Source organism: Phyllobates terribilis, unplaced genomic scaffold, assembly GCF_046119375.1.
Source record: "Phyllobates terribilis strain yellow unplaced genomic scaffold, ASM4611937v1 Scaffold_12__6_contigs__length_324123572, whole genome shotgun sequence".
NCBI lineage: Eukaryota > Metazoa > Chordata > Amphibia > Anura > Dendrobatidae > Phyllobates > Phyllobates terribilis.
In genome coordinates this window covers 47,437,730-47,465,114 of record NW_027362772.1, presented here as the reverse complement: position 1 = coordinate 47,465,114, position 27,385 = coordinate 47,437,730, and the positions used below count along the sequence as shown (strand labels likewise).

The 27,385-nt window shown below is 43.1% G+C and overlaps 1 protein-coding gene across 3 annotated transcripts; it reads left to right on the top strand.

Moving 5' to 3' along the window:
• Positions 1–257: 257 nt before the first annotated feature.
• LOC141173039 (chemerin-like receptor 1) lies at positions 258–27,065 on the top strand. 3 transcript variants are annotated; one of them, XM_073657670.1, is made up of 3 exons: positions 347–388; positions 22,421–22,514; positions 24,234–27,065. In XM_073657670.1, exons 2-3 carry the CDS (start codon positions 22,465–22,467, stop codon positions 25,333–25,335), a joined length of 1,152 nt encoding a protein of 383 aa, XP_073513771.1. In that variant the 5' UTR covers positions 347–388; positions 22,421–22,464; the 3' UTR covers positions 25,336–27,065. The 3 variants fall into 3 exon arrangements, with proteins under 3 accessions (XP_073513772.1, XP_073513771.1, XP_073513773.1); XM_073657671.1 differs by lacking the exon at positions 22,421–22,514 and having other exon boundaries at positions 258–388; positions 24,234–27,064; XM_073657672.1 differs by lacking the exons at positions 347–388; positions 22,421–22,514 and adding an exon at positions 1,289–1,507.
• The last annotated feature ends 320 nt before the right edge of the window (positions 27,066–27,385 follow it).

The window sequence follows — 27,385 nt, the reverse complement described above, 5'->3', positions numbered from 1 at the left end:
AAAATGAATGTAACGAAAACGGTACCTTACATGTACCCCCAAATAATTTCTAAAATATTTACAGTTCATCTCTTTAAAATAAACAAAGGAACAAGCAAAAAAAAAACACCCCAGGTAAGTAGATATTAAAAAAATAACACTATGATTGCTAATATCAAGCAGAAACAAAGGAAAAAAGATCCTTAGTGCTAACACTGGCTTAGCGCTTAAAGGGTTAAGGGAAAAAAGGATTTCCTCTTGACAGTAAGTTTTTCGCTGACTCTGGATCTGATGTAACAACTGATGTCACAGCCGAACTCCTATAAATTTCACACCTATCTGGAGAATATTTTTAGATAGTGAAGAACCTCAAAAGTAAAAGCAAGAAGCCGATCCTGGAGACAATCAAGTAAGTAACCAAAGTGTAAACCATGTATCATGCAGGGGATGAGTAGTGTCTGCGGAGCGGGCGAGAATACGACCCAGGGGTATAATATTCTGCTTTATAATGTACAGTTATTACAGCCTCAGGCTGTGTGCCCACGTAGCATTTTTCAAGCGTTTTTGATGCGGAATTTCTGCAGCGTAAACGCTTGAAAAACGCTTGGTAACACGCACCCCATGGTCCCCAATGGGATTCCGCAAGTTCTATGCACATGCTGCGGATTTTTCCGCAGCGTTTATGCTGCGTTCAAAAATCCGCAGCATGTCATTTAATTTTGCGTTTCCGCAAGCAGAATTGCCTTTGTTCAATGCATAAAAAACGCAAGGCAATTCCGCATGTGGAAAACGCGTGATAAACGCGCGAAAAATGCGCGATAAACGCGTGCGGAATTCCGCATGCGTTTTTCCGGGAGAGGACTTGCATTTATGCAACAGAAATTTTCTGCTTCATAAATGCAACGTGGGCACATAGCCTTACCAGCAGCACAGAGGATGATATTGTGACCTGTGATCACGGAGCAGGTTTAGTGTTAATGATGGATGTAACAGAGCGGAATTTGTCACTAAACTGTTTACAAATAACAACGTAGCAGGTAACAGAGAACACGTAGTGCTGTGATAATGAATTCTGCCAGATGACAAACCCAGGTTTCTCCTTTGCAATTTATTATTTGTGACCAATGTAAAGAGGTTTTCTAGTTTGGTAATGAAGCATAATGGGGGTAAAAGTTTTAAAACTTTATGTTTCAACTCCACACACCTTGTAGCTACACTTGTATCCGGTCTGGGCAATGTGAGACAGACAGCCTGGATTCCATACTTGGATACATTGTACACATACTTCTGTGCAGCTGCTATTGATTATCGCACAGGGCGCTGTCTACACTGGACACAATGACATCTACTGCTCGGCTGAGAGCAGGATTAGCTGCAGTGTGCAGGGGTCACAGCCTCTGGGTGTAAAGGAGGGTTTTCATTTATTGACAGCAGACATAGATCCTGAAAATGAGGAGGAATTGAATCACAAAGTTTTAGAAAGTTGTAGAACTTTTTTGCTTGTAAGGAAACACTTTAAGGCTTTATGGTAAGTAGCAATTTGCGATGATCATATATCTATCTATTATGTATCTATTATCTATTTATCTATCTATTATCAATATCTATATATCTATCTATTATCTATCTATCATATATCTATCATCTATGTATCATCTATGTTCTCTCTATTTATTGGTTTTAATCCAACTTTAAGTGAGTTTTATAAGTACAGTCTTTAGCGTACATCTTGAAGAGGTCACACTCCTCCTGTCATCAGTCTAAAGCTTTATTCCCACATCAGTATTTTTGATCAGTATTTATATGGAACCTAAAAAAAGAACAAAATGATCAAAAACCCTGTAGTAAGAAATAAATAGTAATAGGACATGTACATAACATAGGGTACTTAGCTAACGAGGGTTTGATTTAAAAAAGGAAGTGAAAGCCATCCCACCACGACACGGTGTACCCAAATCTAAAAGGTAATTAACTCTTACAGTTCACCTCACTATGTGTCAGCAGACATAGAAATAGATAACAGCAGAGAAGGACCGGGTTCTGACTTTACAGACACCTGCCCCTGGAAAGATCAACAAGGGAGAGCCCTGTATGTACAAAGTACAAAAAACTAAACCAAAACCTAAAAAAGTGAGCCAGAGCATATGTTGATGTGCAATGCATAGGTGTATATTCACTCGATGGCCATTCAATATACAGAACCTAAGATAAAAGCAAAATGAGCAAATACTGTACCTTGTAATTATACATGTAAATAACATAAGGTTAACAACATAAAAGCCATCCCACAGCGACAAGGTGCACTCAACCGGGTCGGTACCCAACTCTTGTAGTGCATTGCACTTATACCAACATCAGGATTGTTTGCCAAAAAGGAGACTGTCTCCAAAGCACAGAACAAGTGTTAATCTTTTAATTACAGTTTTTCTGTAAGTTCCACTTCTGGTTTTGGCTTTCAAACACTATTGCAAAATACTGACCAAATATTGAAGTGTGAATAAGCCTTAAGGCTGTATTTTTTTATTTATCATTTGATCCCACCTGCCCTTTAAATCTGTAGTCCATTAAGCATATCTGCTAAAAAAGACGCAGACCATAGCTGTCACGACTAGAGATGAGCGGTGTTTGACTAGAACTGTTCGTCAATCTCAAATTCGAGCTGTTTTGGGCGGTGTTCGAGTTGTTCGACGAACCCGAACGATTTGCAAAAAATTCGGCTGTTCGAGGTTATGTTCGATAACTGTTCGTGCACCAAAAGCGTGTCCTGCATGTCTGGCGCTATTTAGAGCACCAATCATGCAGGGATTGTCTGCCACTCACTGTAATGCCACAGCCATGGTGGTTGTGGCATTACAGTGATTGCCCAAATCGATGGGAACAGTGCCAACAGTGAAACATGAAAAGCCGGCAATTCAGCAGCGGCATACACCGGTACCCGACAATTTAGAACCGAAAGAATAGAGCTTCACACATAGATTAGATAGATATAAACATGTCAGCCACATATATACGAAGTACAGTGAAAGTGCTGCTTACTGTACTTGTCATTTAGCGTAAAGGATTTATCAAAAAAAATAATAGTGTTTTCATGCACCGTCTCTTTAAAAAAGCCGGCCGGCAATTCAGCATCTGTACCCGACAATTTATAACAGACAGAATAGAGATTCACACATAGATTAGATAGATAGAAACATGTCAGTCACATATATATGAAGTACAGTGATAGTGTTGGTTACTGTACTTGTCATTTAGTATTAAAATAAAGGATTTATTATTAAAAAAATTGGCGTGGGGTTCCCCTTAATTTTAGTCTCTAGCGGAGGTTAAGCAGACGGCTGGGGCAGATGTTTGAAGCCTGGGAAGGGGGTAATACCCACGGAGCTTCCCAGGCTACTAATATCAGCCCCCAGCTGAATACATAGCCTTTACTAGCTATTAAAATGGGGGACCCCCCAAAAAAAATGACGTGGGGTCCCCCCTAATTTAATAGCTAGCAAAGGCTAGGCAGACAGCTGGGGGCTGATATTAATAGCCCAGGAAGGGAGCCATGAATATTGGCCCCCTCCCAGGCTAGAAACACCAGCCGTCAGCCGCCCCAGAAATGGCGCATTCATAGGATGCGCCAATTCTGGCACTTAGCCTCGCTCTTCCACGCTGCCCTGGTGCGGTGGCAGGGGGTAATAGGGTTGGGGTTGATGTCAGCTTATAATGCCAGCTGACATCAAGCCCAGGTTAGTAATGGAGAGGCGTCTATAAGACACCCCCATTACTAACCCCATAGTCAAAGTTAAAAAAAACACAAACACCCAGAATAAAGTCCTTTAATTGAAATAAAGACACAATCCTTTATTGTTCTAAATTAAACCATAATTACCGTCACGCCCATTCCAGCTGAAGCCAACGATCTCCTGCAATAAAAGAAAAATAATAAAGCAACCTCATCCTTACCTTTCCATGGTTCCCACGACAGCTTCAGCTCTGGTACATCGAGATGACAGGCTGGACTGCAGCAAAACGCTGTCATCCAGCCTCTCATCCCGCAGACACTGAGAAGCGCAGGCTTGCTTGCGCTGCTCAGCGTCTCTCTGTGACGACATCCAGATGAGCCGAGTTCATGTCCAATGAACTCGGCTCACCTCATGCATGTCACTGACAGCGTGGGAAAATTCTCACGCTGAAGCGGTGAGTGCAGGAGAATTCTCCCACGCTGTCAGTGACGTGCATAAGGTGAGCTCATGTCCAATGAACTCAGCTCACCTCCTGCACGTCACTGACAGCGTGGGAGAATTCTCCTGCACTCAGCGCTTCAGCGTGAGAATTCTCCCACGCTGAAGCGCTGAGTGCAGGAGAATTTTCCCACGCTGTCAGTGACGTGCATAAGGTGAGCTCATGTCCAATGAACTCAGCTCACCTCCTGCACGTCACTGACAGCGTGGGAGAATTCTCCTGCACTCAGCGCTTCAGTGTGAGAATTCTCCCACGCTGAAGCGCTGAGTGCAGGAGAATTTTCCCACGCTGTCAGTGACGTGCATGAGGTGAGCCGAGTTCATTGGACATTAACTCGGCTCATCTGGATGCCCTCACAGAGAGACACTGTGGAGCGCAAGCAAGCCTGCGCTTCTCAGTGTCTGCGGGATGACAGGCTGGATGGCAGCGTTCTGCTGCGGTCCAGCCTGTCATCTCGATGTAGCAGAGCTGAAGCTGTCATGGGAACCATGGAAAGGTAAGGATGATGTTGCTTTATTATTTTTCTTTTATTTCAGGAGATCGTTGGCTTCAGCTGGAATGGGCGTGATGGTAAGTATGGTTTAATTTAGAACAATAAAGAATTGTGTGTTTATTTCAATTAAAGGACTTTTTACTGGGTGTTGTGTTTTTTTTAAATACTTTACTAGAAATTCATGGTGGTCATGTCTAATATTGGCGTGACCCCATGAATTTTGGGCTTAGGGCCAGCTGATAATGCCAAGCTGGCCCTAACCCCTTTATTACCCAGTGAGCCACCGCATCAGGGCCCTGGATGAGTTGGGTACAGCGCCAGAAGATGGCGCTTCTATGAACGCGCCATTTTCCGGGGTAGCTGCGGACTGCAATTTGCAGCGGGGGTGGCCCAGAAAGCTTGGGCCTCCCTGCGCTGCGGATTCCAGCCCCCAGCTGCCTAGTTGTACCTGGCTGGACACAAAAACAGGGCGAAGCCCCACGTCAATTTTCTTTAAATTATTTCATGAAATAATTAAGAAAAAAAGGGCTTCCCTATATTGTTGTGTCCGGCCAGGTACAAATAGGCAGCTGGTGGTTGGGGGCAGCCCGTTCCTGCCTGCTGTACCTGGCTGGACACAAATATAGTGCGAAGCCCCACGTCAATTTTTTTTAAATTATTTCATGAATTTCCTGAAATAATTTAAAAAAATTGAAGTGGGGCTTCGCACTATATTTGGGTCCAGCCAGGTACAGCAGGCAGGAACGGGCTGCCCCCATCCACCAGCTGCCTATTTGTACCTGGCCGGACACAACAATATAGGGAAGCCCTTTTTTTCTTAATTATTTCATGAATTTCATGAAATAATTAAAAAAAATTGAAGTGGGGCTTCGCACTATATTTGTGTCCAGCCAGGTACAGCAGGCAGGAACGGGCTGCCCCCAACCACCAGCTGCCTATTTGTACCTGGCCGGACACAACAATATAGGGAAGGCCTTTTTTTCTTAATTATTTCATGAATTTCATGAAATAATTAAAAAAAAAGTACGTGGGGCTTCGCCCTATTTTTGTGTCCAGCCAGGTACAACTAGGCAGCTGGGGGCTGGAATCTGCAGCGCAGGGAGGCCCAAGCTTTCTGGGCCCCCCCCCGCTACAAATTGCAGTCCGCAGCCACCCCGGAAAATGGCGCGTTCATAGAAGCGCCATCTTCTGGCGCTGTACCCAACTCATCCAGGGCCCTGGTGCGGTGGCTCACTGGGTAATAAAGGGGTTAGGGCCAGCTTGGTATTATCAGCTGGCCCCAAGCCCAAAATTCATGGGGTCACGCCAGTATTAGACATGACCGCCATGAATTTCTAGTAAAGTATTTAAAAAAAACACAACACCCAGAATAAAGTCCTTTAATTGAAATAAAGACACAATTCTTTATTGTTCTAAATTAAACCATACTTACCATCACACCCATTCCAGCTGAAGCCAACGATCTCCTGCAATAAAAGAAAAATAATAAACCAACCTCATCCTTACCTTTCCATGGTTCCCACGACAGCTTCAGCTCTGCTACATCGAGATGACTGGCTGGACCGCAGCAGAACGCTGCCATCCAGTCTGTCATCCCGCAGACACTGAGAAGCGCAGGCATGCTTGCGCTCCTCACTGTCTCGCTGTGACGGCATCCAGATGAGCCGAGGTCATGTCCAATGAACTCGGCTCACCTCATGCACGTCACTGACAGCGTGGGAAAATTCTCACGCTGAAGTGCTGAGTGCAGGAGAATTCTCCCACGCTGTCAGTGATGTGCATGAGGTGGGCTCATGTCCAATGAACTCAGCTCACCTCCTGCACGTCACTGACAGCGTGGGAAAATTCTCCTGCAATCAGCGCTTCAGCGTGAGAATTTTCCCACGCTGTCAGTGACGTGCATGAGGTGAGCCGAGTTCATTGGACATGAACTCGGCTCATCTGGATGTCGTCACAGAGAGACGCTGAGCAGCGCAAGCAAGCCTGCGCTTCTCAGTGTCTGCGGGATGACAGGCTGGATGGCAGCGTTCTGCTGCGGTCCAGCCTGTCATCTCGATGTAGCAGAGCTGAAGCTGTCGTGGGAACCATGGAAAGGTAAGGATGAGGTTGCTTTATTATTTTTCTTTTATTGCAGGAGATCGTTGGCTTCAGCTGGAATGGGCGTGATGGTAAGTATGGTTTAATTTAGAACAATAAAGGATTGTGTCTTTATTTCAATTAAAGGACTTTATTCTGGGTGTTTGTGTTTTTTTTAACTTTGACTATGGGGTTAGTAATGGGGGTGTCTTATAGACGCCTCTCCATTACTAACCTGGGCTTGATGTCAGCTGGCATTATAAGCTGACATCAACCCCAACCCTATTACCCCCTGCCACCGCACCAGGGCAGCGTGGAAGAGCGAGGCTAAGTGCCAGAATTGGCGCATCCTATGAATGCGCCATTTCTGGGGCGGCTGACGGCTGGTGTTTCTAGCCTGGGAGGGGGCCAATATTCATGGCTCCCTTCCTGGGCTATTAATATCAGCCCCCAGCTGTCTGCCTAGCCTTTGCTAGCTATTAAATTAGGGGGGACCCCACGTCATTTTTTTTGGGGGGTCCCCCATTTTAATAGCTAGTAAAGGCTATGTATTCAGCTGGGGGCTGATATTAGTAGCCTGGGAAGCTCCGTGGGTATTACCCCCTTCCCAGGCTTCAAACATCTGCCCCAGCCGTCTGCTTAACCTCCGCTAGAGCCTAAAATTAAGGGGAACCCCACGCCAATTTTTTTAATAATAAATCCTTTATTTTAATACTAAATGACAAGTACAGTAACCAACACTATCACTGTACTTCATATATATGTGACTGACATGTTTCTATCTATCTAATCTATGTGTGATGCTCTATCTTTCTGTTCTAAATTGTCGGGTACCGCTGCTGAATTGCCGGCCGGCTTTTTTAAAGAGACAGTGCATGAAAACACTATTATTTTTTTAAATAAATCCTTTACACTAAATGACAAGTACAGTAAGCAACACTATCACTGTACTTATTATATATGTGACTGACATGTTTCTATCTATCTAATCTATGTGTGAAGCTCTATTCTTTCTGTTCTAAATTGTGGGGTACCGATGCTGAATTGCCGGCCGGCTTTTTTAAAGAGACGGTGCATGAAAACACTAATATTTTTTTTAATAAATCCTTTACACTAAATGACAAGTGCAGTAACCAACACTGTCACTGTGCTTCTTATATGTATGACTGACATGTTTCTATCTATCTAATCTATGTGTGATGCTCTATTCCTTCCTGTCTAAATTGTCGGGTACCGGTGTATGCCGCTGCTGAATTTGCCGGCCGGCTTTTTTAAAGAGAGTGTCTTCTGAGCAGTTTGTCAGCTTTTGGACACCTTTGCAGGTGTTTTCTATGTGTTTCTATTTGTTTTTGTTTGCCTGCCATTGGTTTTAACGGTGTTCGACGGTGTTCTAAGGTGTTCGACGAACAGTTCGACGAACAGTTCCTCGAACATCCCGGTGTTCGACGAACCGAACCGAACCCGAACACTACGGGGGTGGCTCAACACTAGTCACGACAAACTGTATTTTTAAATAAAAAAAATTGTATATTTTTAAAATAATTTCTTTTTATTTTCAAGGAAAAAAAAATATTTTAATCAATAAATAATAATAACAACAACAACAATAATAATAATAATAATAATTTAAATGTAAAATTTTCATGTAAAAAATTAAAAATGTTTGTTTGGGCCATTGATTTTCTAAGTTTATGTGTAGAGTTTGAGCAAATCGATTTGCACATGCTATTCTGTTGTACACTGCAGTGGGAGAGGGAGTATCACCTCTCACCTGATGGCGGCGCCACGTCACATGTGTATTGTTTTGCAACTATAACGTCATGCCAAGCAGGATAATCGAAAGAAGAGCTGTGGATACTGCTCCCTTTTTAATTTCTGTGAGAACTGATCGCTGTCGCGGCCGATGGAACAAATCGATTTGCAACAACTCCAATCTTATGTTTTCTTCTAGCTGCATTGGTTAAGGTCACTATGACATTGCTAAGGCTGAGTTTGCGCTAAAAAGCATGAAAAGTTCTTGATGCAGTCCTAGGAGACTTCTGAGTGTTGCACACATCTTTTCAGAGTTATTGGAGGCTTCAGAGCACTTTCTAGTAGATTTGGACAAAATTAAATGTTTTGGGTGAAAAAATTGAAAATATTCAAGAAATCAAATTGTCTCTACTACATATCTTTCCAAGCATCTTATCTATAATGTACAACAATTGCATTTTCTGGAGAATGTGACACTTCTTCCTCTATCTCTTTCTAACCGCTTAGATGCTACTGTGGCTATTGACCGCGGGTGTTGTTGGATTTACTGCTACAATTCGCTATAAACCATCCATTTTTATATAGGTACCTGGCTTCATGCAGCAGAGCAAAGCCAACATTGCGTAATAATATTACAACTAGTGTTGAGCCACCCCCGTAGTGTTCGGGTTCGGTTCGGTTCGTCGAACACCGGGATGTTCGAGGAACTGTTCGTCGAACTGTTCGTCGAACACCTTAGAACACCGTCGAACACCGTTAAAACCAATGGCAGGCAAACAAAAACACATAGAAACACATAGAAAACACCTGCAAAGGTGTCCAAAAGCTGACAAACTGCTCAGAAGACACTCTCTTTAAAAAAGCCGGCCGGCAAATTCAGCAGCGGCATACACCGGTACCCGACAATTTAGACAAGAAGGAATAGAGCATCACACATAGATTAGATAGATAGAAACATGTCAGTCACACATATATGAAGCACAGTGACAGTGTTGGTTACTGCACTTGTCATTTAGTGTAAAGGATTTATTAAAAAAAATATTAGTGTTTTCATGCACCGTCTCTTTAAAAAAGCCGGCCGGCAATTCAGCATCGGTACCCGACAATTTAGAACAGAAAGAATAGAGCTTCACACATAGATTAGATAGATAGAAACATGTCAGTCACATATATAATAAGTACAGTGATAGTGTTGCTTACTGTACTTGTCATTTAGTGTAAAGGATTTATTTAAAAAAATAATAGTGTTTTCATGCACTGTCTCTTTAAAAAAGCCGGCCGGCAATTCAGCAGCGGTACCCGACAATTTAGAACAGAAAGATAGAGCATCACACATAGATTAGATAGATAGAAACATGTCAGTCACATATATATGAAGTACAGTGATAGTGTTGGTTACTGTACTTGTCATTTAGTATTAAAATAAAGGATTTATTATTAAAAAAATTAGCGTGGGGTTCCCCTTAATTTTAGGCTCTAGCGGAGGTTAAGCAGACGGCTGGGGCAGATGTTTGAAGCCTGGGAAGGGGGTAATACCCACGGAGCTTCCCAGGCTACTAATATCAGCCCCCAGCTGAATACATAGCCTTTACTAGCTATTAAAATGGGGGACCCCCCCAAAAAAATGACGTGGGGTCCCCCCTAATTTAATAGCTAGCAAAGGCTAGGCAGACAGCTGGGGGCTGATATTAATAGCCCAGGAAGGGAGCCATGAATATTGGCCCCCTCCCAGGCTAGAAACACCAGCCGTCAGCCGCCCCAGAAATGGCGCATTCATAGGATGCGCCAATTCTGGCACTTAGCCTTGCTCTTCCACGCTGCCCTGGTGCGGTGGCAGGGGGTAATAGGGTTGGGGTTGATGTCAGCTTATAATGCCAGCTGACATCAAGCCCAGGTTAGTAATGGAGAGGCGTCTATAAGACACCCCCATTACTAACCCCATAGTCAAAGTTAAAAAAAACACAAACACCCAGAATAAAGTCCTTTAATTGAAATAAAGACACAATCCTTTATTGTTCTAAATTAAACCATACTTACCATCACGCCCATTCCAGCTGAAGCCAACGATCTCCTGCAATAAAAGAAAAATAATAAAGCAACCTCATCCTTACCTTTCCATGGTTCCCACGACAGCTTCAGCTCTGCTACATCGAGATGACAGGCTGGACCGCAGCAGAACGCTGCCATCCAGCCTGTCATCCCGCAGACACTGAGAAGCGCAGGCTTGCTTGCGCTGCTCAGCGTCTCTCTGTGACGACATCCAGATGAGCCGAGTTCATGTCCAATGAACTCGGCTCACCTCATGCACGTCACTGACAGCGTGGGAAAATTCTCACGCTGAAGCGCTGATTGCAGGAGAATTTTCCCACGCTGTCAGTGACGTGCAGGAGGTGAGCTGAGTTCATTGGACATGAGCCCACCTCATTCACATCACTGACAGCGTGGGAGAATTCTCCTGCACTCAGCACTTCAGCGTGAGAATTTTCCCACGCTGTCAGTGACGTGCATGAGGTGAGCCGAGTTCATTGGACATGACCTCGGCTCATCTGGATGCCGTCACAGCGAGACAGTGAGGAGCGCAAGCATGCCTGCGCTTCTCAGTGTCTGCGGGATGACAGACTGGATGGCAGCGTTCTGCTGCGGTCCAGCCAGTCATCTCGATGTAGCAGAGCTGAAGCTGTCGTGGGAACCATGGAAAGGTAAGGATGAGGTTGGTTTATTATTTTTCTTTTATTGCAGGAGATCGTTGGCTTCAGCTGGAATGGGTGTGATGGTAAGTATGGTTTAATTTAGAACAATAAAGAATTGTGTCTTTATTTCAATTAAAGGACTTTATTCTGGGTGTTGTGTTTTTTTTAAATACTTTACTAGAAATTCATGGCGGTCATGTCTAACACTGGCGTGACCCCATGAATTTTGGGCTTGGGGCCAGCTGATAATACCAAGCTGGCCCTAACCCCTTTATTACCCAGTGAGCCACCGCACCAGGGCCCTGGATGAGTTGAGTACAGCGCCAGAAGATGGCGCTTCTATGAACGCGCCATTTTCCGGGGTGGCTGCGGACTGCAATTTGTAGCGGGGGGGGCCCCAGAAAGCTTGGGCCTCCCTGCGCTGCAGATTCCAGCCCCCAGCTGCCTAGTTGTACCTGGCTGGACACAAAAATAGGGCGAAGCCCCACGTACTTTTTTTTTAATTATTTCATGAAATTCATGAAATAATTAAGAAAAAAAGGCCTTCCCTATATTGTTGTGTCCGGCCAGGTACAAATAGGCAGCTGGTGGTTGGGGGCAGCCCGTTCCTGCCTGCTGTACCTGGCTGGACACAAATATAGTGCGAAGCCCCACTTCAATTTTTTTTAATTAATTCATGAAATTCATGAAATAATTAAGAAAAAAAGGGCTTCCCTATATTGTTGTGTCCGGCCAGGTACAAATAGGCAGCTGGTGGATGGGGGCAGCCCGTTCCTGCCTGCTGTACCTGGCTGGACACAAATATAGTGCGAAGCCCCACTTCAATTTTTTTAAATTATTTCAGGAAATTCATGAAATAATTTAAAAAAAATTGACGTGGGGCTTCGCACTATATTTGTGTCCAGCCAGGTACAGCAGGCAGGAACGGGCTGCCCCCAACCACCAGCTGCCTATTTGTACCTGGCCGGACACAACAATATAGGGAAGCCCTTTTTTTCTTAATTATTTCATGAAATAATTTAAAGAAAATTGACGTGGGGCTTCGCCCTGTTTTTGTGTCCAGCCAGGTACAACTAGGCAGCTGGGGGCTGGAATCCGCAGCGCATGGAGGCCCAAGCTTTCTGGGCCACCCCCGCTGCAAATTGCAGTCCGCAGCTACCCCGGAAAATGGCGCGTTCATAGAAGCGCCATCTTCTGGCGCTGTACCCAACTCATCCAGGGCCCTGATGCGGTGGCTCACTGGGTAATAAAGGGGTTAGGGCCAGCTTGGCATTATCAGCTGGCCCTAAGCCCGAAATTCATGGGGTCACGCCAATATTAGACATGACCACCATGAATTTCTAGTAAAGTATTTAAAAAAAACACAACACCCAGTAAAAAGTCCTTTAATTGAAATAAACACACAATTCTTTATTGTTCTAAATTAAACCATACTTACCATCACGCCCATTCCAGCTGAAGCCAACGATCTCCTGAAATAAAAGAAAAATAATAAAGCAACATCATCCTTACCTTTCCATGGTTCCCATGACAGCTTCAGCTCTGCTACATCGAGATGACAGGCTGGACCGCAGCAGAACGCTGCCATCCAGCCTGTCATCCCGCAGACACTGAGAAGCGCAGGCTTGCTTGCGCTCCACAGTGTCTCTCTGTGAGGGCATCCAGATGAGCCGAGTTAATGTCCAATGAACTCGGCTCACCTCATGCACGTCACTGACAGCGTGGGAAAATTCTCCTGCACTCAGCGCTTCAGCGTGGGAGAATTCTCACACTGAAGCGCTGAGTGCAGGAGAATTCTCCCACGCTGTCAGTGACGTGCAGGAGGTGAGCTGAGTTCATTGGACATGAGCTCACCTTATGCACGTCACTGACAGCGTGGGAAAATTCTCCTGCACTCAGCGCTTCAGCGTGGGAGAATTCTCACGCTGAAGCGCTGAGTGCAGGAGAATTCTCCCACGCTGTCAGTGACGTGCAGGAGGTGAGCTGAGTTTATTGGACATGAGCTCACCTTATGCACGTCACTGACAGCGTGGGAGAATTCTCCTGCACTCACCGCTTCAGCGTGAGAATTTTCCCACGCTGTCAGTGACGTGCATGAGGTGAGCCGAGTTCATTGGACATGAACTCGGCTCATCTGGATGTCGTCACAGAGAGACGCTGAGCAGCGCAAGCAAGCCTGCGCTTCTCAGTGTCTGCGGGATGAGAGGCTGGATGGCAGCGTTCTGCTGCGGTCCAGCCTGTCATCTCGATGTAGCAGAGCTGAAGCTGTCGTGGGAACCATGGAAAGATAAGGATGAGGTTGCTTTATTATTTTTCTTTTATTGCAGGAGATCGTTGGCTTCAGCTGGAATGGGCGTGACGGTAAGTATGGTTTAATTTAGAACAATAAAGGATTGTGTCTTTATTTCAATTAAAGGACTTTATTCTGGGTGTTTGTGTTTTTTTTAACTTTGACTATGGGGTTAGTAATGGAGGTGTCTTATAGACGCCTCTCCATTACTAACCTGGGCTTGATGTCAGCTGGCATTATAAGCTGACATCAACCCCAACCCTATTACCCCCTGCCACCGCACCAGGGCAGCGTGGAAGAGCGAGGCTAAGTGCCAGAATTGGCGCATCCTATGAATGCGCCATTTCTGGGGCGGCTGACGGCTGGTGTTTCTAGCCTGGGAGGGGGCCAATATTCATGGCTCCCTTCCTGGGCTATTAATATCAGCCCCCAGCTGTCTGCCTAGCCTTTGCTAGCTATTAAATTAGGGGGGACCCCACGTCATTTTTTTTGGGGGGTCCCCCATTTTAATAGCTAGTAAAGGCTATGTATTCAGCTGGGGGCTGATATTAGTAGCCTGGGAAGCTCCGTGGGTATTACCCCCTTCCCAGGCTTCAAACATCTGCCCCAGCCGTCTGCTTAACCTCCGCTAGAGCCTAAAATTAAGGGGAACCCCACGCCAATTTTTTTAATAATAAATCCTTTATTTTAATACTAAATGACAAGTACAGTAACCAACACTATCACTGTACTTCATATATATGTGACTGACATGTTTCTATCTATCTAATCTATGTGTGATGCTCTATCTTTCTGTTCTAAATTGTCGGGTACCGCTGCTGAATTGCCGGCCGGCTTTTTTAAAGAGACAGTGCATGAAAACACTATTATTTTTTTAAATAAATCCTTTACACTAAATGACAAGTACAGTAAGCAACACTATCACTGTACTTATTATATATGTGACTGACATGTTTCTATCTATCTAATCTATGTGTGAAGCTCTATTCTTTCTGTTCTAAATTGTGGGGTACCGATGCTGAATTGCCGGCCGGCTTTTTTAAAGAGACGGTGCATGAAAACACTAATATTTTTTTTAATAAATCCTTTACACTAAATGACAAGTGCAGTAACCAACACTGTCACTGTGCTTCTTATATGTGTGACTGACATGTTTCTATCTATCTAATCTATGTGTGATGCTCTATTCCTTCTTGTCTAAATTGTCGGGTACCGGTGTATGCCGCTGCTGAATTTGCCGGCCGGCTTTTTTAAAGAGAGTGTCTTCTGAGCAGTTTGTCAGCTTTTGGACACCTTTGCAGGTGTTTTCTATGTGTTTCTATGTGTTTTTGTTTGCCTGCCATTGGTTTTAACGGTGTTCGACGGTGTTCTAAGGTGTTCGACGAACAGTTCGACGAACAGTTCCTCGAACATCCCGGTGTTCGACGAACCGAACCGAACCCGAACACTACGGGGGTGGCTCAACACTAGTCACGACAAACTGTATTTTTAAATAAAAAAAATTGTATATTTTTAAAATAATTTCTTTTTATTTTCAAGGAAAAAAAAATATTTTAATCAATAAATAATAATAACAACAACAACAATAATAATAATAATAATAATTTAAATGTAAAATTTTCATGTAAAAAATTAAAAATGTTTGTTTGGGCCATTGATTTTCTAAGTTTATGTGTAGAGTTTGAGCAAATCGATTTGCACATGCTATTCTGTTGTACACTGCAGTGGGAGAGGGAGTATCACCTCTCACCTGATGGCGGCGCCACGTCACATGTGTATTGTTTTGCAACTATAACGTCATGCCAAGCAGGATAATCGAAAGAAGAGCTGTGGATACTGCTCCCTTTTTAATTTCTGTGAGAACTGATCGCTGTCGCGGCCGATGGAACAAATCGATTTGCAACAACTCCAATCTTATGTTTTCTTCTAGCTGCATTGGTTAAGGTCACTATGACATTGCTAAGGCTGAGTTTGCGCTAAAAAGCATGAAAAGTTCTTGATGCAGTCCTAGGAGACTTCTGAGTGTTGCACACATCTTTTCAGAGTTATTGGAGGCTTCAGAGCACTTTCTAGTAGATTTGGACAAAATTAAATGTTTTGGGTGAAAAAATTGAAAATATTCAAGAAATCAAATTGTCTCTACTACATATCTTTCCAAGCATCTTATCTATAATGTACAACAATTGCATTTTCTGGAGAATGTGACACTTCTTCCTCTATCTCTTTCTAACCGCTTAGATGCTACTGTGGCTATTGACCGTGGGTGTTGTTGGATTTACTGCTACAATTCGCTATAAACCATCCATTTTTATATAGGTACCTGGCTTCATGCAGCAGAGCAAAGCCAACATTGCGTAATAATATTACAACTAGTGTTGAGCCACCCCCGTAGTGTTCGGGTTCGGTTCGTCGAACACCGGGATGTTCGAGGAACTGTTCGTCGAACTGTTCGTCGAACACCTTAGAACACCGTCGAACACCGTTAAAACCAATGGCAGGCAAACAAAAACACATAGAAACACATAGAAAACACCTGCAAAGGTGTCCAAAAGCTGACAAACTGCTCAGAAGACACTCTCTTTAAAAAAGCCGGCCGGCAAATTCAGCAGCGGCATACACCGGTACCCGACAATTTAGACAAGAAGGAATAGAGCATCACACATAGATTAGATAGATAGAAACATGTCAGTCACACATATAAGAAGCACAGTGACAGTGTTGGTTACTGCACTTGTCATTTAGTGTAAAGGATTTATTAAAAAAAATATTAGTGTTTTCATGCACCGTCTCTTTAAAAAAGCCGGCCGGCAATTCAGCATCGGTACCCGACAATTTAGAACAGAAAGAATAGAGCTTCACACATAGATTAGATAGATAGAAACATGTCAGTCACATATATAATAAGTACAGTGATAGTGTTGCTTACTGTACTTGTCATTTAGTGTAAAGGATTTATTTAAAAAAATAATAGTGTTTTCATGCACTGTCTCTTTAAAAAAGCCGGCCGGCAATTCAGCAGCGGTACCCGACAATTTAGAACAGAAAGATAGAGCATCACACATAGATTAGATAGATAGAAACATGTCAGTCACATATATATGAAGTACAGTGATAGTGTTGGTTACTGTACTTGTCATTTAGTATTAAAATAAAGGATTTATTATTAAAAAAATTAGCGTGGGGTTCCCCTTAATTTTAGGCTCTAGCGGAGGTTAAGCAGACGGCTGGGGCAGATGTTTGAAGCCTGGGAAGGGGGTAATACCCACGGAGCTTCCCAGGCTACTAATATCAGCCCCCAGCTGAATACATAGCCTTTACTAGCTATTAAAATGGGGGACCCCCCCAAAAAAATGACGTGGGGTCCCCCTAATTTAATAGCTAGCAAAGGCTAGGCAGACAGCTGTGGGCTGATATTAATAGCCCAGGAAGGGAGCCATGAATATTGGCCCCCTCCCAGGCTAGAAACACCAGCCGTCAGCCGCCCCAGAAATGGCGCATTCATAGGATGCGCCAATTCTGGCACTTAGCCTCGCTCTTCCACGCTGCCCTGGTGCGGTGGCAGGGGGTAATAGGGTTGGGGTTGATGTCAGCTTATAATGCCAGCTGACATCAAGCCCAGGTTAGTAATGGAGAGGCGTCTATAAGACACCCCCATTACTAACCCCATAGTCAAAGTTAAAAAAAACACAAACACCCAGAATAAAGTCCTTTAATTGAAATAAAGACACAATCCTTTATTGTTCTAAATTAAACCATACTTACCATCACGCCCATTCCAGCTGAAGCCAACGATCTCCTGCAATAAAAGAAAAATAATAAAGCAACCTCATCCTTACCTTTCCATGGTTCCCACGACAGCTTCAGCTCTGCTACATCGAGATGACAGGCTGGACCGCAGCAGAACGCTGCCATCCAGCCTGTCATCCCGCAGACACTGAGAAGCGCAGGCTTGCTTGCGCTGCTCAGCGTCTCTCTGTGACGACATCCAGATGAGCCGAGTTCATGTCCAATGAACTCGGCTCACCTCATGCACGTCACTGACAGCGTGGGAAAATTCTCACGCTGAAGCGCTGATTGCAGGAGAATTTTCCCACGCTGTCAGTGACGTGCAGGAGGTGAGCTGAGTTCATTGGACATGAGCCCACCTCATGCACATCACTGACAGCGTGGGAGAATTCTCCTGCACTCAGCACTTCAGCGTGAGAATTTTCCCACGCTGTCAGTGACGTGCATGAGGTGAGCCGAGTTCATTGGACATGACCTCGGCTCATCTGGATGCCGTCACAGCGAGACAGTGAGGAGCGCAAGCATGCCTGCGCTTCTCAGTGTCTGCGGGATGACAGACTGGATGGCAGCGTTCTGCTGCGGTCCAGCCAGTCATCTCGATGTAGCAGAGCTGAAGCTGTCGTGGGAACCATGGAAAGGTAAGGATGAGGTTGGTTTATTATTTTTCTTTTATTGCAGGAGATCGTTGGCTTCAGCTGGAATGGGTGTGATGGTAAGTATGGTTTAATTTAGAACAATAAAGAATTGTGTCTTTATTTCAATTAAAGGACTTTATTCTGGGTGTTGTGTTTTTTTTAAATACTTTACTAGAAATTCATGGCGGTCATGTCTAACACTGGCGTGACCCCATGAATTTTGGGCTTGGGGCCAGCTGATAATACCAAGCTGGCCCTAACCCCTTTATTACCCAGTGAGCCACCGCACCAGGGCCCTGGATGAGTTGAGTACAGCGCCAGAAGATGGCGCTTCTATGAACGCGCCATTTTCCGGGGTGGCTGCGGACTGCAATTTGTAGCGGGGGGGGGCCCAGAAAGCTTGGGCCTCCCTGCGCTGCAGATTCCAGCCCCCAGCTGCCTAGTTGTACCTGGCTGGACACAAAAATAGGGCGAAGCCCCACGTACTTTTTTTTTAATTATTTCATGAAATTCATGAAATAATTAAGAAAAAAAGGCCTTCCCTATATTGTTGTGTCCGGCCAGGTACAAATAGGCAGCTGGTGGTTGGGGGCAGCCCGTTCCTGCCTGCTGTACCTGGCTGGACACAAATATAGTGCGAAGCCCCACTTCAATTTTTTTTAATTATTTCATGAAATTCATGAAATAATTAAGAAAAAAAGGGCTTCCCTATATTGTTGTGTCCGGCCAGGTACAAATAGGCAGCTGGTGGATGGGGGCAGCCCGTTCCTGCCTGCTGTACCTGGCTGGACACAAATATAGTGCGAAGCCCCACTTCAATTTTTTTAAATTATTTCAGGAAATTCATGAAATAATTAAAAAAAAATTGACGTGGGGCTTCGCACTATATTTGTGTCCAGCCAGGTACAGCAGGCAGGAACGGGCTGCCCCCAACCACCAGCTGCCTATTTGTACCTGGCCGGACACAACAATATAGGGAAGCCCTTTTTTTCTTAATTATTTCATGAAATAATTTAAAGAAAATTGACGTGGGGCTTCGCCCTGTTTTTGTGTCCAGCCAGGTACAACTAGGCAGCTGGGGGCTGGAATCCGCAGCGCATGGAGGCCCAAGCTTTCTGGGCCACCCCCGCTGCAAATTGCAGTCCGCAGCTACCCCGGAAAATGGCGCGTTCATAGAAGCGCCATCTTCTGGCGCTGTACCCAACTCATCCAGGGCCCTGATGCGGTGGCTCACTGGGTAATAAAGGGGTTAGGGCCAGCTTGGCATTATCAGCTGGCCCTAAGCCCGAAATTCATGGGGTCACGCCAATATTAGACATGACCACCATGAATTTCTAGTAAAGTATTTAAAAAAAACACAACACCCAGTAAAAAGTCCTTTAATTGAAATAAACACACAATTCTTTATTGTTCTAAATTAAACCATACTTACCATCACGCCCATTCCAGCTGAAGCCAACGATCTCCTGCAATAAAAGAAAAATAATAAAGCAACCTCATCCTTACCTTTCCATGGTTCCCACGACAGCTTCAGCTCTGCTACATCGAGATGACAGGCTGGACCGCAGCAGAACGCTGCCATCCAGCCTGTCATCCCGCAGACACTGAGAAGCGCAGGCTTGCTTGCGCTGCTCAGCGTCTCTCTGTGACGACATCCAGATGAGCCGAGTTCATGTCCAATGAACTCGGCTCACCTCATGCACGTCACTGACAGCGTGGGAAAATTCTCACGCTGAAGCGCTGATTGCAGGAGAATTTTCCCACGCTGTCAGTGACGTGCAGGAGGTGAGCTGAGTTCATTGGACATGAGCCCACCTCATGCACATCACTGACAGCGTGGGAGAATTCTCCTGCACTCAGCACTTCAGCGTGAGAATTTTCCCACGCTGTCAGTGACGTGCATGAGGTGAGCCGAGTTCATTGGACATGACCTCGGCTCATCTGGATGCCGTCACAGCGAGACAGTGAGGAGCGCAAGCATGCCTGCGCTTCTCAGTGTCTGCGGGATGACAGACTGGATGGCAGCGTTCTGCTGCGGTCCAGCCAGTCATCTCGATGTAGCAGAGCTGAAGCTGTCGTGGGAACCATGGAAAGGTAAGGATGAGGTTGGTTTATTATTTTTCTTTTATTGCAGGAGATCGTTGGCTTCAGCTGGAATGGGTGTGATGGTAAGTATGGTTTAATTTAGAACAATAAAGAATTGTGTCTTTATTTCAATTAAAGGACTTTATTCTGGGTGTTGTGTTTTTTTTAACTTTGACTATGGGGTTAGTAATGGGGGTGTCTTATAGACGCCTCTCCATTACTAACCTGGGCTTGATGTCAGCTGGCATTATAAGCTGACATCAACCCCAACCCTATTACCCCCTGCCACCGCACCAGGGCAGCGTGGAAGAGCGAGGCTAAGTGCCAGAATTGGCGCATCCTATGAATGCGCCATTTCTGGGGCGGCTGACGGCTGGTGTTTCTAGCCTGGGAGGGGGCCAATATTCATGGCTCCCTTCCTGGGCTATTAATATCAGCCCCCAGCTGTCTGCCTAGCCTTTGCTAGCTATTAAATTAGGGGGGACCCCACGTCATTTTTTTTGGGGGGTCCCCCATTTTAATAGCTAGTAAAGGCTATGTATTCAGCTGGGGGCTGATATTAGTAGCCCCTTCCCAGGCTTCAAACATCTGCCCCAGCCGTCTGCTTAACCTCCGCTAGAGCCTAAAATTAAGGGGAACCCCACGCCAATTTTTTTAATAATAAATCCTTTATTTTAATACTAAATGACAAGTACAGTAACCAACACTATCACTGTACTTCATATATATGTGACTGACATGTTTCTATCTATCTAATCTATGTGTGAAGCTCTATTCTGTCTGTTATAAATTGTCGGGTACCGCTGCTGAATTGCCGGCCGGCTTTTTTAAAGAGACGGTGTATGAAAACACTATTATTTTTTTTGATAAATCCTTTACGCTAAATGACAAGTACAGTAAGCAGCACTTTCACTGTACTTCGTATATATGTGGCTGACATGTTTATATCTATCTAATCTATGTGTGAAGCTCTATTCTTTCGGTTCTAAATTGTCGGGTACCGGTGTATGCCGCTGCTGAATTGCCGGCTTTTCATGTTTCACTGTTGGCACTGTTCCCATCGATTTGGGCAATCACTGTAATGCCACAACCACCATGGCTGTGGCATTACAGTGAGTGGCAGACAATCCCTGCATGATTGGTGCTCTAAATAGCGCCAGACATGCAGGACACGCTTTTGGTGCACGAACAGTTATCGAACATAACCTCGAACAGCCGAATTTTTTGCAAATCGTTCGGGTTCCTCGAACAACTCGAACACCGCCCAAAACAGCTCGAATTTGAGATTGGCGAACAGTTCTAGTCGAACACCGCTCATCTCTAATTACAACACATTGCAGGGCAGTGACTGAACGTCAGAAGAAAATATTGGTATAAAACGCAAAAACAAATGATTTGCTGATTCGTTACAACAGGTTCTCAAAAAGGAAACTGACACATTTCCTCCAAACCCAGAAAAACATCTTTTTTTCAACATCTTATTTCCATCTATGACTTTGATAAATATTGATCTCAGTCAGAAAAAAAAGCGCATTAAACACTGCCACCTAGTGGCTGCTCCATTGTAACACGATAAATTGGGCAACACTGTATCATAAGGAGCCTGAAAGAGAGCACGTACTGTATCTGTCCGAGTTCAACGCATTGACAAAGACATCTGAGTCACTTAAAAAAACAAACAAACAATTCTTAAAAATTAAAAATAACCTCCACAACATCCATATAGTCTCACTGCTTTTACAGTAAAGAATCCTTGTCAACGAAGACGGTAAATACTTGTTTTCTTTTAGATGTAGTGAATGTCCCCGAGATTGTAGTCCTTGGTATATTAAGAAGGTCTGCTAAATTTCTTTTCTGACTTTTAATGCATTTTCGTGTGAAACTTCTTTGATATAATATGTTATTTCCAAAAAAAAAAATTTCCATTGTTTTTGAGTGCTTCACTTCTGCTTTATTTTTTATTTAGACCAGAGCCTAGAATTATACATACTGTTCCATTATTGGCCTGACTAGTGATTTTTATATTTTGATGCATAACATGATCTTAGTGGACTTGGCAGCAGCCGCCTGGCATTAGGTACTACAGTTCGATATGCTGGCCAGAAATTTCTCGTAAAATTTGTAATGACTTTTTTTAAGTGCATAATCTCACGTTCATCTGTAGGTTTTCATAGAGCCGAGATGTAACGAAGAAAAACATTTTGTTATCACATTTTATTATCTGAGGTTTATCATGTAAGCATGTTGCCTTAACCTCTACTAAAACCATTACCTCAATTTCCGCCTTATCTGATAATGTCTCCATGCTGTTGTTGGGTAAGAGAATGATTGCAAAAATATTTCAGTAGAAGTCACCTCTTATATCTCCACTAGAGCGTGCTCCTGCAACTTCTGCTTTTGTCTCTAGGAGCCACCGTATTCATTCTGCGGGCGGCGCTGGTGATAGAGGAGATGTCAGAACCAGAAGCTCTGGCTAGCACAGGCTCTGTCCAACCACTAAGGTTAGGGTGGCTGGGACCTTCGGTGCTGTCCTGTCTGACAGTATTGGTGTGTGTGCTCTCCAAGCTGATGTTATCAGATCCTTGATTCAGCAAATTGGAAAGCACCGCACCTTACTTAAGCTTCCAGGTTACTTCTGGAAGCTGCCAGTTATAGCTTTGTGCCTCCTTGGTTTAGGTCTGTTTTTTCTGATACTTTAGTAATTGTGTTTTCCTGTTTTGACCTCGGCTTGTTTATTGACATTTATCCTAATAAACCTACGTAAGCTTCCAGGTTACTGCTGGAAGCTGCCAGTTATACTTTTGTGTCTCCTTGGTTTAGGTCTGTTTTTTCTGATACTGTTTAGTATTTCTGTTTTCCTGTTTTGACCTCGGCTTGTTTATTGACATTTATCCTAATAAACCTACCTAAGCTCCCAGGTTACTGCTGGAAGCTGCCAGTTATAGTTTTGTGTCTCCTTGGTTTAGGTCTGTCTTTTCTGATCCTTTTTAGTATTTGTGCTTTCTTGTTTTGACCTCGGCTTGTTTATTGACATTTATCCTAATAAACCTACTTAAGCTTCCAGGTTACTGCTGGAAACTGCCAGTTATAGCTTTGGGCCTTCCTGGCTTAGGTCTGTTTTTTCTGATCCTGTTTAGTATTTGTGTTTTCCTGTTTTGACCTTGGCTTGTTTATTAACATTTATCCTAATAAACCTACTTAAGCTTCCAGGTTACTGTTGGAAGCTGCCAGTTATAGATTTGTGCCTTCCTGGTTTAGGTCTGTTTTTTTCTGATCCTGTCTAGCAGTTGTGTTTTCCTATTTTGACCTTGGCTTGTTTATTGACATTTATCCTAATAAACAGCAATGTTAGAAATGCAAGCCAAGATATAATAAAACAAGATAATTTTATTAAGTGCATAAAACAACAGGACAAAAGTAGCACACATGATAGAATGAAACATTACAGGTAAGTTAAGAAGGAGCAGGGGGAACCTGGTAACTTTTTAATACAAAACTAAAGTGGAAGCCTTACTCAATAATTCATGAATAGTTAATATGTACCAGTGATAAAAAGGGGATATATAAATATATGCAAATTGAGCAATAACAACAATTGTCTGATTATCATATATAGAAGAGTAAGTGACCCATCTAGGAAGTAAGGCATATACAAATAGAAAACTTGTGTAAGCAAGCCACCTAGAGGGATACCCAAACATCCATATGTGCAAATGAGCAATGTGACAAAAAAAATAAGCAATAGAATAATAGATACCCAAGATGATAAGTGTCTAAGCTTGAGTAAGGCAAATGACCAGGTCCTACCGCACCCAAAGTACATTTCACCAGATGAGCATTTTCACAACTGGACAAAGAATTTCCTGCAAAAGGAACATCGGGTGCGGTGGGACCTGGTCCCTTGCCTTACTCCAGCTTTGTTGGGCATCTGACTTGCCACTGCATGTGCCCTATCAAGAATAAAAATTCACGTTCCAATGATCGGTGCAAGTACCAATGTTCGGAGCCCCACCGATCAGTATGCTATCACCTATTTTGGAGATAGGTGTTAACTTGTTTTCGCTGGACAACCCCATTATTGTCTACGTTTCCTCTTCTATAAATACTGGAAAGATAAAATGAAGAACAAAGCAAATCACCTGTCTGTAATCTGTAATTATATTCAAATGAATAAACAAATTGTAATTTTTACCACTTGCAATAATTTTTCATTTTTACAGTTGCAGCTTTTTTTTAACTGTTCAACTGTCCAGCAGTGAAGTCATGGAGAACATCACAACAACAGCATTTCCATTCATCGATATTACACAACTGGATGAAACTCCTGTCAGTACCACCAGTTACTATGATGAAGATCCTGGATTGCATATTGTGGATTATTTTGCTTTGGTGTTCTACTCTTTGGCTTTTCTACTGGGGACCACTGGGAATGGGCTGGTCATCTGGTTCACAATCTTCAAGATGAAGAAAACTGTCAATGTTATTTGGTTCCTTAATTTGGCAATTGCTGACTTTGCATTCACATTATTTCTCCCCTTGAGCATAATCTACCTGGCGAACAATTTCAACTGGCTCTTTGGAAACTTCATGTGCAAGTTAAACAGTATGGTGGCTTTCATCAATCTGTATGCAAGCGTCTTCTTGCTTACCGCCATCAGTATTGACCGTTGTGCTTCTGTTATCTTCCCGGTTTGGTGCCAAAACCACCGAACTCCAAGACTGGCTTTACTTGTTGTCATGGCTGTTTGGTTACTGGCTTTTGTATTAAGCTTACCATACTTTTTACTTCGAGACACCTTTCAGGATCATGACTTCATATTTTGCTATAACAACTTTGAACTTGGAGCAACTAAAGACATTGGTATATCCCGGCACAAAGCGACAGTCATATTACGATTTTTCGTAGGATTTATTATTCCTTTCTCCATCATTGTCACATGTTATTCTGTGATTGCCCTTCGGATCCAAAGAAATCACATGACCACCTCTTCCAAGCCCTTCAAAGTAATCATGGCTGTGATAATCACCTTCTTTCTTTGTTGGCTTCCTTACCATATTTTCTCATTCCTGGAATTGCATTCAAGTTATCGGAAAGATGGTTATCTGAGTAAAGAAGTTCGTGTTGGGACTCCTCTAACCACCAGCCTCGCGTTCATGAACAGCTGCGTCAATCCTTTTCTCTACGTTTTTATCGGTCGGGACTTTAAAAATAGATTTGGGAAGTCCATGCCATACATATTTGAAAAAGCTTTCAATGAAGAGTCAGTGCATAAAGATCTGAAGAGCAAAACCAAGTCTACATCTGAATCCCAAATCCTCTGATCCATGGAGACACATTTGCATTTGAACTTTTGGTTTGGCTAAAGGTTCCTGTGCATGTAGTAGACTGAACAATCGTTAACATGGAGAGTTAGAGAACTACTATTTAAAGTATTGAAACTTTGTTGCTTTATCCTACCACATTAAGGACAAAAGAGTTGGAGAGACTTTGTAAAGGGAAAATCGAACTCAACCACTATGATACGATATCTTATAACTTTGTCCTTTAAAGACCATGCTCAATGGTTCAAGGCTAGCTGTCCCTAAAGTTGACTAGTTTAAAAAAGTGGAACATCTATTCTTCTGGTAATAAGCTCATAAAAGAGTATCCCACTGCTAAAAATCTGAGTAATCATCTCTAATTTTTGATGGAACCTAGGATCAAGTGTTCAATTCCCCTACAGCGCACCTGCAGGACAAATAAAGTATTACACAGTGTCCTTTAAAAATCAGTGCATGTAAGGATGTGCTTTGTCCTCCAGACTTAATGATGCTCTTTGCTCTGGCTAATTGATAAAGCTCCCAAATAAGGACCGAAGGATACTTCCCTGTTCGTACAACTATTATAAAACTCTTACAGGATATAACGATCCAAAAAACAAAGGGAGCCTTATTTTTCTTTACCAGTTTGTGACTTTTCCCCTCTCATTTAAGCCCATAAAGTTCTTTTCTTGGAACTTTTCAAAAGTGCCAATAGACAAGGAAAGTTTCAAATTTTAACACAATATATTGGTCAAGTTAAATATTGCGACATTTTAAGGTACAAATGTTATGTAAAATACTTTGTGAATTCCCTGTATTAATATTATCATGTTTTGACTAATCATCTAAAGGAGGGTGTTTTTTAATTTATTATACAGAATATATTCTTCTTTAGACCACAATGATATAATAAAGGCCAATTCTTTGTTTATTCAAGTATTACATCTGAAAATTCACTTATTGTGTCCTAAATGTTGACATCTTTCAATATCAATTCACTTTTAAGTCTAAAATGGTTAATTATTTCATGATATATTTTAGTAGAAATCGAGGCTCTATATTTCTTAAAGAGGCCTGGAAATCCCTCTAATAGACATAGATTCAAATGCTAAAATCCTGGCTGCCTTTTGCCTCCACTAGGAGGAGCGTAATAGCTTAGTGTATACTTTGTTATTATTGTTTTCAATTTGCAAACAGTGTGTGGTAAGCTCCTGAGCTCCCTCTAGTGGTGTCAAAAGGCAGTCAGAATTTTTTTTTATGCCATAATTGTAAATATTATGGACTTTTATCAGCATAGAATCTTTAGCTATTACAGAAAGAAAGAAAAAGAGTTCAAGGAAGGGTCATCACTTTTAGGAAATATTGTAAAATTGATTGTTATATGATATTGTTATAAAAGAAAATAAACTTTTTATAATTTTACTTTTTCTTTTTAATATTGACTGCAACGATAAAAAGTACCGTATTTGTCAGACTATAAGATGCACCGTACCAAAAGATGCACCTCAAATTTAAATTAGGAAGATAGGAAAAAAATTTTTTTGTCTGAAAATGGGGGTCCATCTTATAGTCCAAATTCATCTTACCGGGGATTACAGCGTCGGTGGAGTGGGGTCACAGGAGGCAGGAGCAGGGTTGCCAATGACGAGCAGAGATTTCAATTTATGCTTGTGTAAGTGCCATTTTTGTGAAGCCCACCACTAGGAGATCAATGGCTCCTGCCTCTCACTGCAGGGACATCTTCTCTTCCCAGCCAAAGACCCGCAACATCTCCCCACTCCTGCCGCCGCTGGCTTCCCGCTACGGTTAGCCTGCCTAGTATGACCTTGCTCCACCACCTTTCCCCTGGGTAAGCTATATTGAGACTGTAAGACACATCCCCATTTTCCTCCCAAATTTTGGGGAAAAAAAGTGCGTCTTATAGTCCAAAAAATATGGCAAATAGAAAAACCCTTGTACATCAGAACTTTATGTTACAGTTTTACACCATGACACTTCCAATCATGGCTGATGACATTGAGATACTAAGTGAAGGAAAAAAAGGGTGCATACAAGATGGGTGGAGGTCTGT